Source organism: Coffea arabica, chromosome 3c, assembly GCF_036785885.1.
Source record: "Coffea arabica cultivar ET-39 chromosome 3c, Coffea Arabica ET-39 HiFi, whole genome shotgun sequence".
In the NCBI taxonomy this organism is placed as follows: domain Eukaryota; kingdom Viridiplantae; phylum Streptophyta; class Magnoliopsida; order Gentianales; family Rubiaceae; genus Coffea; species Coffea arabica.
In genome coordinates this window covers 7,395,303-7,407,785 of record NC_092314.1, presented here as the reverse complement: position 1 = coordinate 7,407,785, position 12,483 = coordinate 7,395,303, and the positions used below count along the sequence as shown (strand labels likewise).

The window sequence follows — 12,483 nt, the reverse complement described above, 5'->3', positions numbered from 1 at the left end:
ATGAATATGAGACTTGGTAATCTTGGAAATGAATCTCTGGTTAAATAAGAATAATAGCAAGAAGTAAATATATTCATTTGTATTGTTTATGCCATAAGTGGAATCTACATCCCTAGAATCTTCCTTAAGTGAAATTTCTCTATTTGCATTAAGCATTTGTAAACTAGACTTGTATATCAGATTTGTAGATTACAGCATTATACTTTCTCTGCTCAAATTATTTGTAAGTCTAAATAATAGAGAGAACAAGGACTTAGTAATTGTTTAAATTGCTCCTCGTGGGATCGACCCGATACACATCTTGTACTACAATTGCGACCTGTATACTTGCAGTCCAACGGGTGTAAAATCGGATTTAAACTTGCATTGATCTAAAAAATCCCGTCAATTTGCATTATAGATGCACTTGTTTAAATGGAAAAAATATAATTTATAGTAAATTAAATTTTCTTTATGTGTTTTCCAGTATTATATATAGTAAAAAATTGAATCATATAATTAGATATTTTATTTTATTTATAATTTTAACACCCTTTCATCATGCTTGTTTATTTAAGCTGTATCTTTGATTAAAAATTACTTCAAAACTTTTTTTGTAATATTACTTGTGGACTTATTCTAATGTAATATGCGTAAAATAAAAAATTAATTGAAAAATGTATTTAGGTTCTCAAATCAAATTGAAAGTTCAATTCTAATTAGCCCTCCTTTTTTTTGCTTGTGCTTCTCTCTTTCTGGGCATTGCAAAACCAACAAAATTTATTATTACATTTCCATTAGTCATCAAAGTTGTTAAAATTTAGATAGCTGTTACAATGGTGTATTTTTGGAATTGCTTTAATCTAGAAATTTGAACAGTCTCTTTGTTTCACTTTAAAACTATAATGTATGACCAAGCAATATAGGGTTAATTTCAGAAAGCTCCCTTGAGGTTTATCCTAATATCACGTAGCATTTCAGAAATCTCACATGTCTCTCGTTGAATGACAATTTATGTAATATTGTCACCCTTTATATGTAAAAGTAATATTCAAAAATACATTCAAAGAAAGATATTATATTCTCTGTCCACTGTTACCCTCATACAATGTGATTTATTAATTTTAAAACAAGGAAAAAAAAGACAAATAAGGTGGAATATTAAATTTCTAATATGAGAAGGTGCAAGTGCAATAAGTAATAAATGTAGTCGTTTCATAACGTTGGAGAGGTAAAAAGAGTAGAAAGGAACTGGATAAATAGAAGGAGTTGATAAGATTGTGTGAAATGTATTTTCTGTTAAAGGAAAATGCTCAATATCCTAGCCTTTTACTCAAAATTCATCTTGTCAATTGCGAGTATTTTCAAATAGAATAATATTACCCAAAGTAATATTAGGATGACCCCAACTAACAACTTTAAATTAAATTCTTTACCAAACCACTCTCCGTATTTAGTTAAGTGCATTGTACTGTACAGATATTAGTATTATTCAATACCAAATAGGCAAATACCATCAATAGTTTCCTATGTATCCAACCAACTAATAGAGCTTTAAAGGTCCTTGGACAAGATCTTGATATGTTCAATTGTCCAAACAATACTCATTAACATACTCACAAAATCATAGAAAATCCTAAATTTTCCAATTAAGTTTGAAGAAGAGGAACCCCCTCAGGATAGGTGACAAGGTGGGTTTTATTCGTTCTGCTTTGGGTTCGTTTTTCTTTTTCTTTTCCTTTTTTCTATGTTTGTATGCGTAGATGGCTCTTTCAATTAGTCTGCTCAGATTTTAAAATCTAATATTGTTTCAAGTGGACTGAGATATACAATCCAATTGCCCTGATATATACCATATAAAGTAAGATTCACCAATATTATATGCTTGGTATATGGAAAAAATGCTTGACTTTCACCTTGTTGATAAGTCCTAACAATAGAATAGATAATTTTGATGTCTAAAATTTCATTTTCATTTATTACCATTTTCGTTTTCATGAAACTCAATGTTTATAAGTTACTACTAGTATTTCTTCCCGGTCGTGAATGTTATATTTTTGGTATAAAGGACTTTTAGGCATGCAATCTGCAAGATCTTAGTTAGTGTTATTTTTACATTTACTTAGGATGGAATGGATGAGAAGATTGTTGTTATTCTAAGATTTTACATATTGTAAGTACTTTTCACTTGTTTTATACCTTTTAAAACTAACATTTGATCCCCAAAAATTTGAAAGCACGTAAGCACTTTTTTTTCTGTTGAAATATAGCAAGGTAGTATTGTTTAGTCTGAAGCCAGACAGGATATGCCAATGAGAAAGGTCTTTTGGCATATTCTGAGAACAAAATTTTGGAGTACCAGCTTATAAAATGACTCTTTACAAGCTTAGAAATTAATATAGTTATATGGAAGCTCCAATATGTAATTTTTGTGCATTGTCAACATCTTTTTGGATGTCAATTTATAGGATCTCATGATGTTCATCTTTCAATATTGATAGTTAATGTAGGGCCATTAATGGGGTTGAGCCTTCCAAGATACTAGATCAGGCAAAGTTTGGTCTTAGAATAAAGGTTTGATTAAAATGTGAGTTGAGTTTGGGCCTCTATAGACTCAATCCAATTAAAGTCCGGCTCATGACTACGCACATACGTATAAAATATATTTATATTTTGATATACAATCAAACCCTGCTGCTTATATACTGAATGTATTATTTTTATATGAAATGCATAATTAGTAATTATTATCAATTCTCAAACTTTCATAAAAAAAGAGACTACTTTCATGTACCTTGACAGAATTAGATAAAATTATTGTTGGAAATTTTTTTATTTATGTGCTTTTTGATGAACTTTTATTTGTTTATGTGTAGGTTTAATGTTGTAGACTTTGAATTAGCTTTACTACTTGATGGTTATAGGGATTATGATAAGGAAATTAAGGAGTGATAGATGAGCTTAGTTTGAGTCTGAATTAGACCCAAAGTTTGAAATTATTTGTAAGCTAGATATAAGCCTCATATTTATTAGTTCGAAACTCATGACCTCAAGCACAAAACTTGGGGACAGGAAGGGAGCCTTATCCTCCCAAACTTCCAAATATTCATATTTTCTCCTCTTAAAATTTTTAAAATTTTGAAAAACTCTTATCTATTAAACCTATTTGCCTCACCCCTTCCCCAAAAAATTTTCAAAAAACCTTTTGTTGATTCGAAAGTTTATATGCATATGTATTTCACCTCCTCAAAAAAAAGATTTCTGGTTTCATCCCTAATTCAGTGCACAACTGAAAACCCAAATGTCTTACTTTTTTGGTTAGTTGAATATAGGGCTGCAAACGAGTCGAGCCGAGTCGAGTTTTGGGCTAAATTTTACCAAGCTCGAACTAGACTTCTGATAGAACGCTAATTTAGCATTAATTTTGTTATAATTTCCCTTTCTTATTGGATTGGATATTGCATTAATAGACATAGTTTGTTTGAATTGTATGATTAGGGGATGTTTATCCAATTGGAGAAGGAAAGTGCAGAAATAGCAGCAAAAGTGGGCAATTAGAAGGTTGGGTCCACGTGAACCGCGAGAAGCGTGGGATTAAAACTCCAAAAGATTAGCTTTGGTTTCATTAATTGGGTCAAACGTTTTCTTGGCTCCTGGCAGCGCTATAAAGGAGGAAACAAAGCCAGATTTACGGGAGGGCATTTAGTCATTAGCTTAGCTTTTGCTTTTTAGGGTGAGACGTTAGCTTTCTCAGGGGCGGCGGCTACTGAAGATATAAAAGGGCCAGATTCACGTGTAATTGGGGGCTCAGTTTTAGTTTCCTTTTTCCATATGAAAACATTAGAAAGCTCCGATTGTTTTATTTTCACGGCTGGTTCTCCATTAATGGAGAGCTAGCCTCTCAATTCTAGTCAAGGGGACAACTGAAGATTTGGTTCAACAATTACTGTGAGATCTAATTTATTTTAATTGTTTCCTCCATTTATTGGTATTCATATGTTTCCTGCTTTTAACTGTTATAGCTCTTGTGTATGATTGATTAATGCGCAATAATTAATTGTTCACACAGACTATTTTGCTATATAGGGATAATTGAATCCGTAATTAAGATAAAGATAAAGATAACGAACAATTACGGATTCAATTATCCCTATTTAGCAAAATAGTCTATGTGAACAATTAATTATTGCGCATTAATCAATCATACACAAGAGTTATAACAGTTAAAAGCAGGAAACATATGAATACCAATAAATGGAGGAAACAATTAAAATAAATTAGATCTCACAGTAATTGTTGAACCAAATCTTCAGTTGTCCCCTTGACTAGAATTGAGAGGCTAGCTCTCCATTAATGGAGAACCAGCCGTGAAAATAAAACAATCGGAGCTTTCTAATGTTTTCATATGGAAAAAGGAAACTAAAACTGAGCCCCCAATTACACGTGAATCTGGCCCTTTTATATCTTCAGTAGCCGCCGCCCCTGAGAAAGCTAACGTCTCACCCTAAAAAGCAAAAGCTAAGCTAATGACTAAATGCCCTCCCGTAAATCTGGCTTTGTTTCCTCCTTTATAGCGCTGCCAGGAGCCAAGAAAACGTTTGACCCAATTAATGAAACCAAAGCTAATCTTTTGGAGTTTTAATCCCACGCTTCTCGCGGTTCACGTGGACCCAACCTTCTAATTGCCCACTTTTGCTGCTATTTCTGCACTTTCCTTCTCCAATTGGATAAACATCCCCTAATCATACAATTCAAACAAAATATGTCTATTAATGCAATATCCAATCCAATAAGAAAGGGAAATTATAACAAAATTAATGCTAAATTAGCGTTCTATCAACTTCGAGCTCGACGAGTCGGCAATTTAAAGCTCGAGCTCGAGCTCGAAAACAATAAAAAATAATTATTTTATTTTTTAAAAAATAAATAAACTAATTTTTTTTAAAAAAAATAATAAAACATTAAGGATATATATGTAATTTTACTATTAAAATAAGAAAATAAAAAATATATATATACTTAAAATAAAAAATATATATATACTTTAAATAAAAAAATAAAAAAATATTATATATATATACTCGAGCTCGTAAGCTGGCTCGCAAGCTAACGAGTTTAATATTTTGAACTCGAGTTTGAGCTCGATTTCGACTCGAGCCAGCTCGAACTTGAGCTCGACTCGAATTTGACTCGAGCCGCTCGCAAGCAACTCGATTCATTTGCAGCCCTAGTTGAATATGAACTTATTAAAGTTCGGCCATCTTGCTGTTCTGAAGAAGTATGCTTCTTTTGATAGACCTAATATTGGTACATGGGATTCAAGTAACAAAATGTCTTTTACTCATTTTGTTATGCAAGAAACTTGTTTTGTATCAAATATTAGAATGTCTTATAAGATTACATAGTGAGTTTTTTTTTATTTAACATAAAAACGTCAAACTTTACAAAAAGAAAATGGAAAGAGAATAGGAATGTTTGAAAGTCGAACCAAGAATTCCACTATTACCTAACTAATACCCTAACTAATGTCTTTAATAGGAAAATAAACCGAGTTACGTACCTTTTTGTTTCCAATAGAATGGAGACCATGGGCTCATACCTAGATATTAACCATGGGCCAATTACACCTCAGCTGGTTATTCTCTTGGGAACAATTGGGGAAGCTTGATTTGTAGGAAAAAAAAAAAAAAAAAAAGCCCAAAGCAGACTTCAAGCCCACATTTGCCAAATCATCCACAGACATATTTCCTTGCCACCAGCTAACCGTCAACTTTATGACTAAAGATTCTCCATTAATTTTTATTAGGTCTAAAAAAAGATTTTCCTTTAACTTTTCTTTGTTTTTGGACTAAATGGAAATCTTTGTTGTGTTTTGTTACTCAATTTACCAAATTTTGGTGTATCATCTTTCTTCATATTATGATGCTCCTTTCTACCCGAGAGGAAGAAGAAAAAAATCGATAATTGGAATTTGTGTTTTCACGCATCTTATATATACCTTAACTTTTTTTGTTATTTTTTTACATTAATAATTTTATTGTCAATTCTTACTCAATGAATCACTAGTTGATAGAGGATTTCTGACTTTAACATGAAAAAGACTATAAGTAGTACTCTGTGGATGAGTTAATCCATAGCTGTGCACTTATGCTCTTACAATCATTTTTGAAAAATATATTAAGAATTATCTTAGCCCCTACTCCTAACTAAAGTTTCCAAAAAAGACTCAATCCAATCCTGGAACAAATTAAATTTGATTTTATTTGACTAATAATCCATGGCTTACTTTCTTTCAGTATTTGAATACAAAGAAAGAAAATCGAGCATCCAACCTTTTTTTTTGGTCGATAACGATAATATTTGCAGGTGTAATATTGGGAAATGGCTTTAATTTAAACCCTCGACCAACAACCCTCGTACTACAATTTTATTGCCAAAAAATTAAAATAAAAAGGAATAAGAATGAAAAAATAATTTTAAAGTCATTCTAAGTATAAGTATACCAAACAAGGGAATTTCATTAAAATATTTAAGGATAGTATTGTCATTTTAAATGACAAGGGAAGCATGTATAATTTTTCAAATTTCAGGAGAGCTCAATGAAATTGTCAGAAACCTCCAGTGAGGTTTCTGAAATTATCCCTAGTTTTTTTTTTCCTAACGATAATAATCCCTAGTTATCCCTAGTTCTGAAATTATCCCTAGTTATAAAAACATTTGTTGACATTATTACCTTCCTTTTTCAGCTACGTGCATTTAAGGATAAATATCAAATAATATCTCCCATCAATAGATTCTTACACAGCGGGATAATAGATGAAATCAGGTTGGATGGTTTTGGTACATTTACTTGTCCAAATGATTTTAGCACCTTTTGGGAATCCTCGCAGGAATTTAGATTCTGAGATCCTCTTAAGCTGGCATTGAAATGACAGTTTTAACGGGTCTCGTGAAAATACAAGGAGAAACTTTATTTGGTCTAAACTAATTATAACCAAGGTTTGTAAAATCAGGATCCTACGTAGGATCGATTTTAGTTTCATAGGATCGGATCGTAGGATCGGATCGTAGAATCGTAAGATCCTACCAAAAGCTCTTAATTGGAATTAAAGGTTGCAATTCTTTGATAAATTACAAATATACCACAAATATTTTCATTTATTTGCAAAATGGAGCTTCGTATTTCACAAATTTACAAAAAAATTGTAGGATCGTACGATCCTACCGATCCTGCTACGATTCTATGCGATCCTGCAAAGATTAATATGATTTGCGACTCTGCATACGATCCGGATCGATTTTGGTTATCCGAATCGTAGGATCGTACGATCGCGATTTTGACAACTATGATTATAACCAATCAATTGATGAGTTGATAGTCGATTTTGGACCAATAAAAATACTTTAATTGGACAAATAAAGTCCCACAATCTCATTTTGATTGTATGTAACGTAAAATTAATTAGTTCCATTATTTTATGTGGAGCATTTTTCATTAGTCCAAGACCAGCTACTAGAATTGCTAAATAGTTGGTCTTGGACTAACAAGCTTTTCCCAACTAGTAGTATGAAGAAATTCGAAAATAGTTAGTCCACAGTAAGGTACCAAAACTACTGAGTAAATACTATAATTTGTAGCAATTAATTTCGTGGCTACATGATTAATATTTGTTCAACCTGCACTGTGATTCCATGTTATTTATTCCCGTTTTCGACCTCAAAAATTTGGAAGGTACTTATTCCTATTAACTTGTAAAATTTATAGGTTTAAATTCATGACGGTGAATTTCTTCAATCATAACAAAAAAAAAAAAAAAAAAAAAAAACAAGAAAGAGCATTGGACAAAAGGGAAGAATCTTTGGACTATCTAGCAACAATAAGGATAGCATTCCATAAATGAGATCATTAAAATGATCATATTTCACCCATATAACCTCCTTTTTTTCATGTAAAAAATACGCGGTGAATTTAAATATAAAAAAATAAAAAAAAAACTTCAGTTTAAATATAAATATGTTTTCTTATCATGAACTCTGTATCGAGAAACTTAGAATCGCCGCTCATCCTACCTCACAACCCCCTCTTTGCACCAGTGGTTCCACCACCAGCAACGCCGCCTCCAACACCAAGTTAGTCTATAACTCCTCTAGTTTTCTATCTCTTTATTGGTAGATTTGAATGAGTAATTTTGATTGCATATGGTTGAATAAAAATTAATGATTCACACACATAAATGATTGGATGAAGTTTTTTTTTTTTTTTTTGGATTGTTTTGTCTAAATTTGCTCTAGATTACTATAGTTATTTTATGGCATTTTTTGATATTTAAAAGTGTTTTAAAAATATTTTTTAGGGTGCTTTTGCATTATGGTGGTAAAACTTCTTCGTTCCGCCGCCAAACCTTACAATCTCCTCCCTTCTCTTCTTCCCACTCTACTCTATCTTCATTCCCTCTTCTCCTACTCTCTCCCCGCCCCACCACCTGCCAATCTCCTCTTGTCCCATCTTTCCACCCCTCATCCCTTCCTTTTTCCACTAACTTGCGACCCCTTCCTTTCTTATCCTTCTCCCACTTACTCCTTTCCCATCTAGACCAAATTGAGCAAGGCGATGGCCTCAGAGAAAAGATAAGAGATATAGAGGAATAGATGATAAAAAGAAAGAAGGTAGCAGGAAGTGTTGTTAAATTTTGAACGGTCTAACTGATTCGATCGATTTAATAAAAAATCAACAAGATCATTGTCTGAGTTAATACTAGAATAAGGCGGGGAAAAAATAAATCTTTTATATTCGTCAAGGATAAAATATATAAGACTGCATTATGTGATTCCATCACAACCCTAGCTGAACCAAGTTTCAATGAAAACCCTAGCTAGTTTTATAAACTTTTTTTTATTAGTTTTATCTCTTTTATTTTTTGTGATTTCCACCACCTTGCCAACATATGATATGCATTTTAGACGTGTTTGTTTAAATGGAAAAATATAATTTCTACTAAATTAAATATACTTTATGTGTTTTCCAGTATTATATATAGTAAAAATTGAATCATGTCATTGGACAGTTTAGTTTAGTTATAATTTTGACATTCTTTCATCAGGCTAATTTATCCAAGTTGTATCCTTGATTAAAAATTGTTTGAAATTTTTCTTTGAAATATTACTTGCACACTTATTATGATGTAATATGGGTAAAATAAAAAAATTAATTGAAAAATGTATTTAAATCTATTCACCTTCCTTTCATCACGTGATATGATTTACATGAGATAAATTTTAAAAAATAAAACAAACATATTTATGGTACAATTAGAATAATTTTTGTAAAAAAAAAAAATCACTATCCAAATAAGGTAAGTTGAAAACATAATGAATTAATTGCTTATTGCTTTTCCAATTCCTCTTTTCTTATGGTACTAGAGACTACTGCTATACAACCGTGTCAGTGTCACTATTGATCATGAACAAAGAAACTATAATTACTTGGCCTCAGATGGGACTACAGGCTTTACATATCTAGCTTAGACAGCCAGACCTATCTTCCCATACATAAAACTTTTGCAGTTGGTACTTTATACTCGCAGGTAATATTTAAATACTCCCTCCTATCAGTATTAGATACTCTTTTTATTGCTCTGCTATTTTTGTTTGTTCAGGAGCAACTGGAATTCTGCTAGCTGAAAATGGCAAGGCGTTGCAGCGGCAGGAAGAGGCCACTGGAAATGAGTTATGAGCCATTCGATGAGATGGTCCTCCTTAGGATGCTTGGCCAGGTTGGTTTCCATCAATTTGTTAGCTATGGCTCAATCACTTTTTCTAACTCTAGGGCAAGATTGCAGGGATGGGTTTTTTATTTGGGGTTAGTGCAATATTTCTTTCTTTCGTTTTTTTTTTTGGCCTAGCACTGATCTATAATGCATCGCTGTGTCAAAATTTGTGACAATAATGGCTGGTGGTTGCTTTTATTTGCTTGAAAATTTTGCATTTTGAAAGGGTTAATGTCGTTATTGGAAATAGAAAATATTGTTTTCAGGTGATTAACTTTGGTTTATACAAATATTTTCTGGAGTAGTTGTAAAATCTTGAGAAAGAATCCTAAGATTTAAGAAAGAATTGAGCTATTTGGTACTGTACAGTTTACATGGATATTTGGTTTTCCATTGGACAAATGTGTCCATGTCAATGATGTAATTTCGTTTTAACTTAATCCATGGAAGTCTCGCAAACTTTAGGTTCCCCTAATTATCCACCGCTGAGGATAATACCTGAAAACTTTTTAATATGTCACCTATGCTATTTTATTTTTAGCTTCATTCCCTCTCAATTGCAAACTTTTAGCATTGTTTTGTGCCCACTAATATACTTCAAAAAGAATATTTTCTGTGATTGGTGCAAGCTGCTTCTATTTCTTCTTCTTCTTCTTCTTTTTTTTTTTTTTTTTTGTTTTGGGTGGGGTTGGGGGAGGGAGGTTTCTCTTCCTTCCTCTACAGTATACTCAATTGCGAAAGTTTTGCGTCAGTGTTCATTTTAAACTAACAATTATGATCATTGCTGGTAACTCAAAAATGTTCATGATGATTAGAAAGCATATGCTTGTTACTTGTCTCATTTATCAATTATTTCAAATTAGCTGCTGTATGTGATCTTACAAGATAGCACTACCAATGGTCTATTTTTTGCTATCTTTTACATACATCATACTGAACATCATACTCTTATCATCTTTGATAAGTGATTAGACCAGAGTGTGAAGTGAAGCCCATCATCTTGTGATAAATTGAAACTAAGGGGAAAATCAGAGGATTCTCAAGCAGAACACAATGATCTTGAGCACATGGAACACCAAGGAAATTGAGGGGTCCTTTCAAAATTAAAGTAATCAAGAAAGGCTTAATCTTGAAAACAATAGTATTCAATTTGCTAATATGATAACTGTTGGCATTATCAGAAAGTTTAGTGCATAAGAATTGTTGACTAACTACTAGCATTCACAACACAATGTGTGCAAGTTTATATTATGAACAGAAAGTAATTGAAAATTAAATTGAAACTTTGTCTCTGAGTTCAGAAAATTTGTACGAATATAGTAGCTTTCATGCAGAATAATCGAAGATCCAACCAAGTAGTGTAATAAACAGATTCAAGTTCTTGATTACGAATTATACTTTCTGGTCAGTACTCGACAAAATAACTAATTACTATTGTTGCAAACTTGCAATAGATCAGAAATGCTTCGCAATTATGATATAAACCTTGACAATTTCACAATATCTCCATTCCATTGACACCGACCACATGAAATTTGGGGGAGAGGGTAGGGTGGGGAATTGGTTGGGTGGTAAGGTGGGAAAAAATTGTAAGTAGAAGATCCTGAATTCAAGACCTCCAACTTAAAAAAAAAAAGTCACCTGAAATCTTAAACGTTTTAACATTACTAGTTCGAATTTGTTTATCCTTGTTTTTTCTCTATACTATTTCAATTCTTGAGACTCTGCAATTTTTTTTTTTGGGGGTCCAAAATTCTTCCTTTATGCAATCGTCATTTTTTTAAGTAATCAAACATCTTTTTAGTTATTATTGAATTTTCCTTGAAAGTTTACATCTGCAGTGGTATAAAGTTACTAGTATTAGTTTTGCAAGAATATTTAGGAGAGAATGGATGAGAAAATCGCTGTTCTTATGCATTCTGTCTTTTCTCCATGACCTCTGAGACTGCTTTTCTATTGCAATATAGGATGGTAAGATGATGCTTTTTAAAGTCAAACGAAACAAACCACTGAAGACCCTTTTGATGAAGTACTGTGACTACAAAAAATTCGATTACAGTACTGTGAACTTCTTACACCTTGGACGCAGAGTTCTTGTGAGAAGCACCCCACAGGAGGTAATGGCTCTTAACATGGATTTAGTAACTATGGTAATATGGAAGAACAGATAGGATATACATTTTCATCATGAAGTTCTTTAGCTGGAAATTTTTTGCGTTTTCGATTTTAAAAATCTTGTTGCAGTTACAAACTGGCCTTGATTTTTGCTAACTATGTGTAGCTTGGCATGCGAGATGGAGATATTATTGAAGCTATGGTGCATGTGGACGGAGGAGGTGATGTTAAGGATATCCAAAAGATGCGGCCTGCTTAGATCATGAAAGAAACCAGGACATTGTTCTGGAAAATTTGCATTTTGAGTTGTAAACAGGAGACTGGTTCAGGGTTCATCCTACAGATTTATTTAAATTTAGACCATTTCTGAATATTTCATCTTCAAGTCAAAAGTTCTTTCAGACTTATTCTCTTGCTTTTTTCTTGTCTCGTTATGAGTTTACCTTGGTTTGATTACCTTTGTTTGTCTTCCGATATGAAAAAGCTTGAAAATTTGGTGTAGCATGCTAAGTTTCTTCATGAAAGTTAGGCGAAAGCTTAGTTCTTTTCATCATGGATTTCTATTTGTTTGTAGCATTATCACATGAATTTTCTTGACTATATTTGTCAGGATATTTCAATA

The 12,483-nt window shown here is 32.3% G+C and overlaps 1 protein-coding gene across 3 annotated transcripts; it reads left to right on the top strand.

Moving 5' to 3' along the window:
* Positions 1–8,005: 8,005 nt before the first annotated feature.
* Positions 8,006–12,268, top strand: LOC113737081 (small ubiquitin-related modifier 2). Of its 3 annotated transcripts, none has more exons than XM_027264330.2 (4): positions 8,006–8,109; positions 9,636–9,752; positions 11,714–11,863; positions 12,028–12,268. In XM_027264330.2, the coding sequence occupies exons 2-4, from the start codon at positions 9,663–9,665 to the stop codon at positions 12,118–12,120; spliced, it is 333 nt and encodes a 110-aa protein (XP_027120131.2). In that variant the 5' UTR covers positions 8,006–8,109; positions 9,636–9,662; the 3' UTR covers positions 12,121–12,268. The 3 variants fall into 3 exon arrangements, with proteins under 3 accessions (XP_027120131.2, XP_071939321.1, XP_071939320.1); XM_072083220.1 differs by lacking the exon at positions 8,006–8,109 and adding an exon at positions 8,290–8,646; XM_072083219.1 differs by lacking the exon at positions 8,006–8,109 and adding an exon at positions 8,995–9,563.
* Positions 12,269–12,483: the final 215 nt, after the last annotated feature.

Coding starts and splice junctions, on each gene's coding strand:
- LOC113737081 (XM_027264330.2), top strand. CDS start 9,663: ATGGCAAGGCGTTGCAGCGGCAGGAAGAGGCCACTGGAAATGAGTTAT. Junction 9,753..11,713: donor TCCTTAGGATGCTTGGCCAG/GTTGGTTTCCAT, acceptor ATTGCAATATAG/GATGGTAAGATGATGCTTTT. Junction 11,864..12,027: donor TGAGAAGCACCCCACAGGAG/GTAATGGCTCTT, acceptor AACTATGTGTAG/CTTGGCATGCGAGATGGAGA.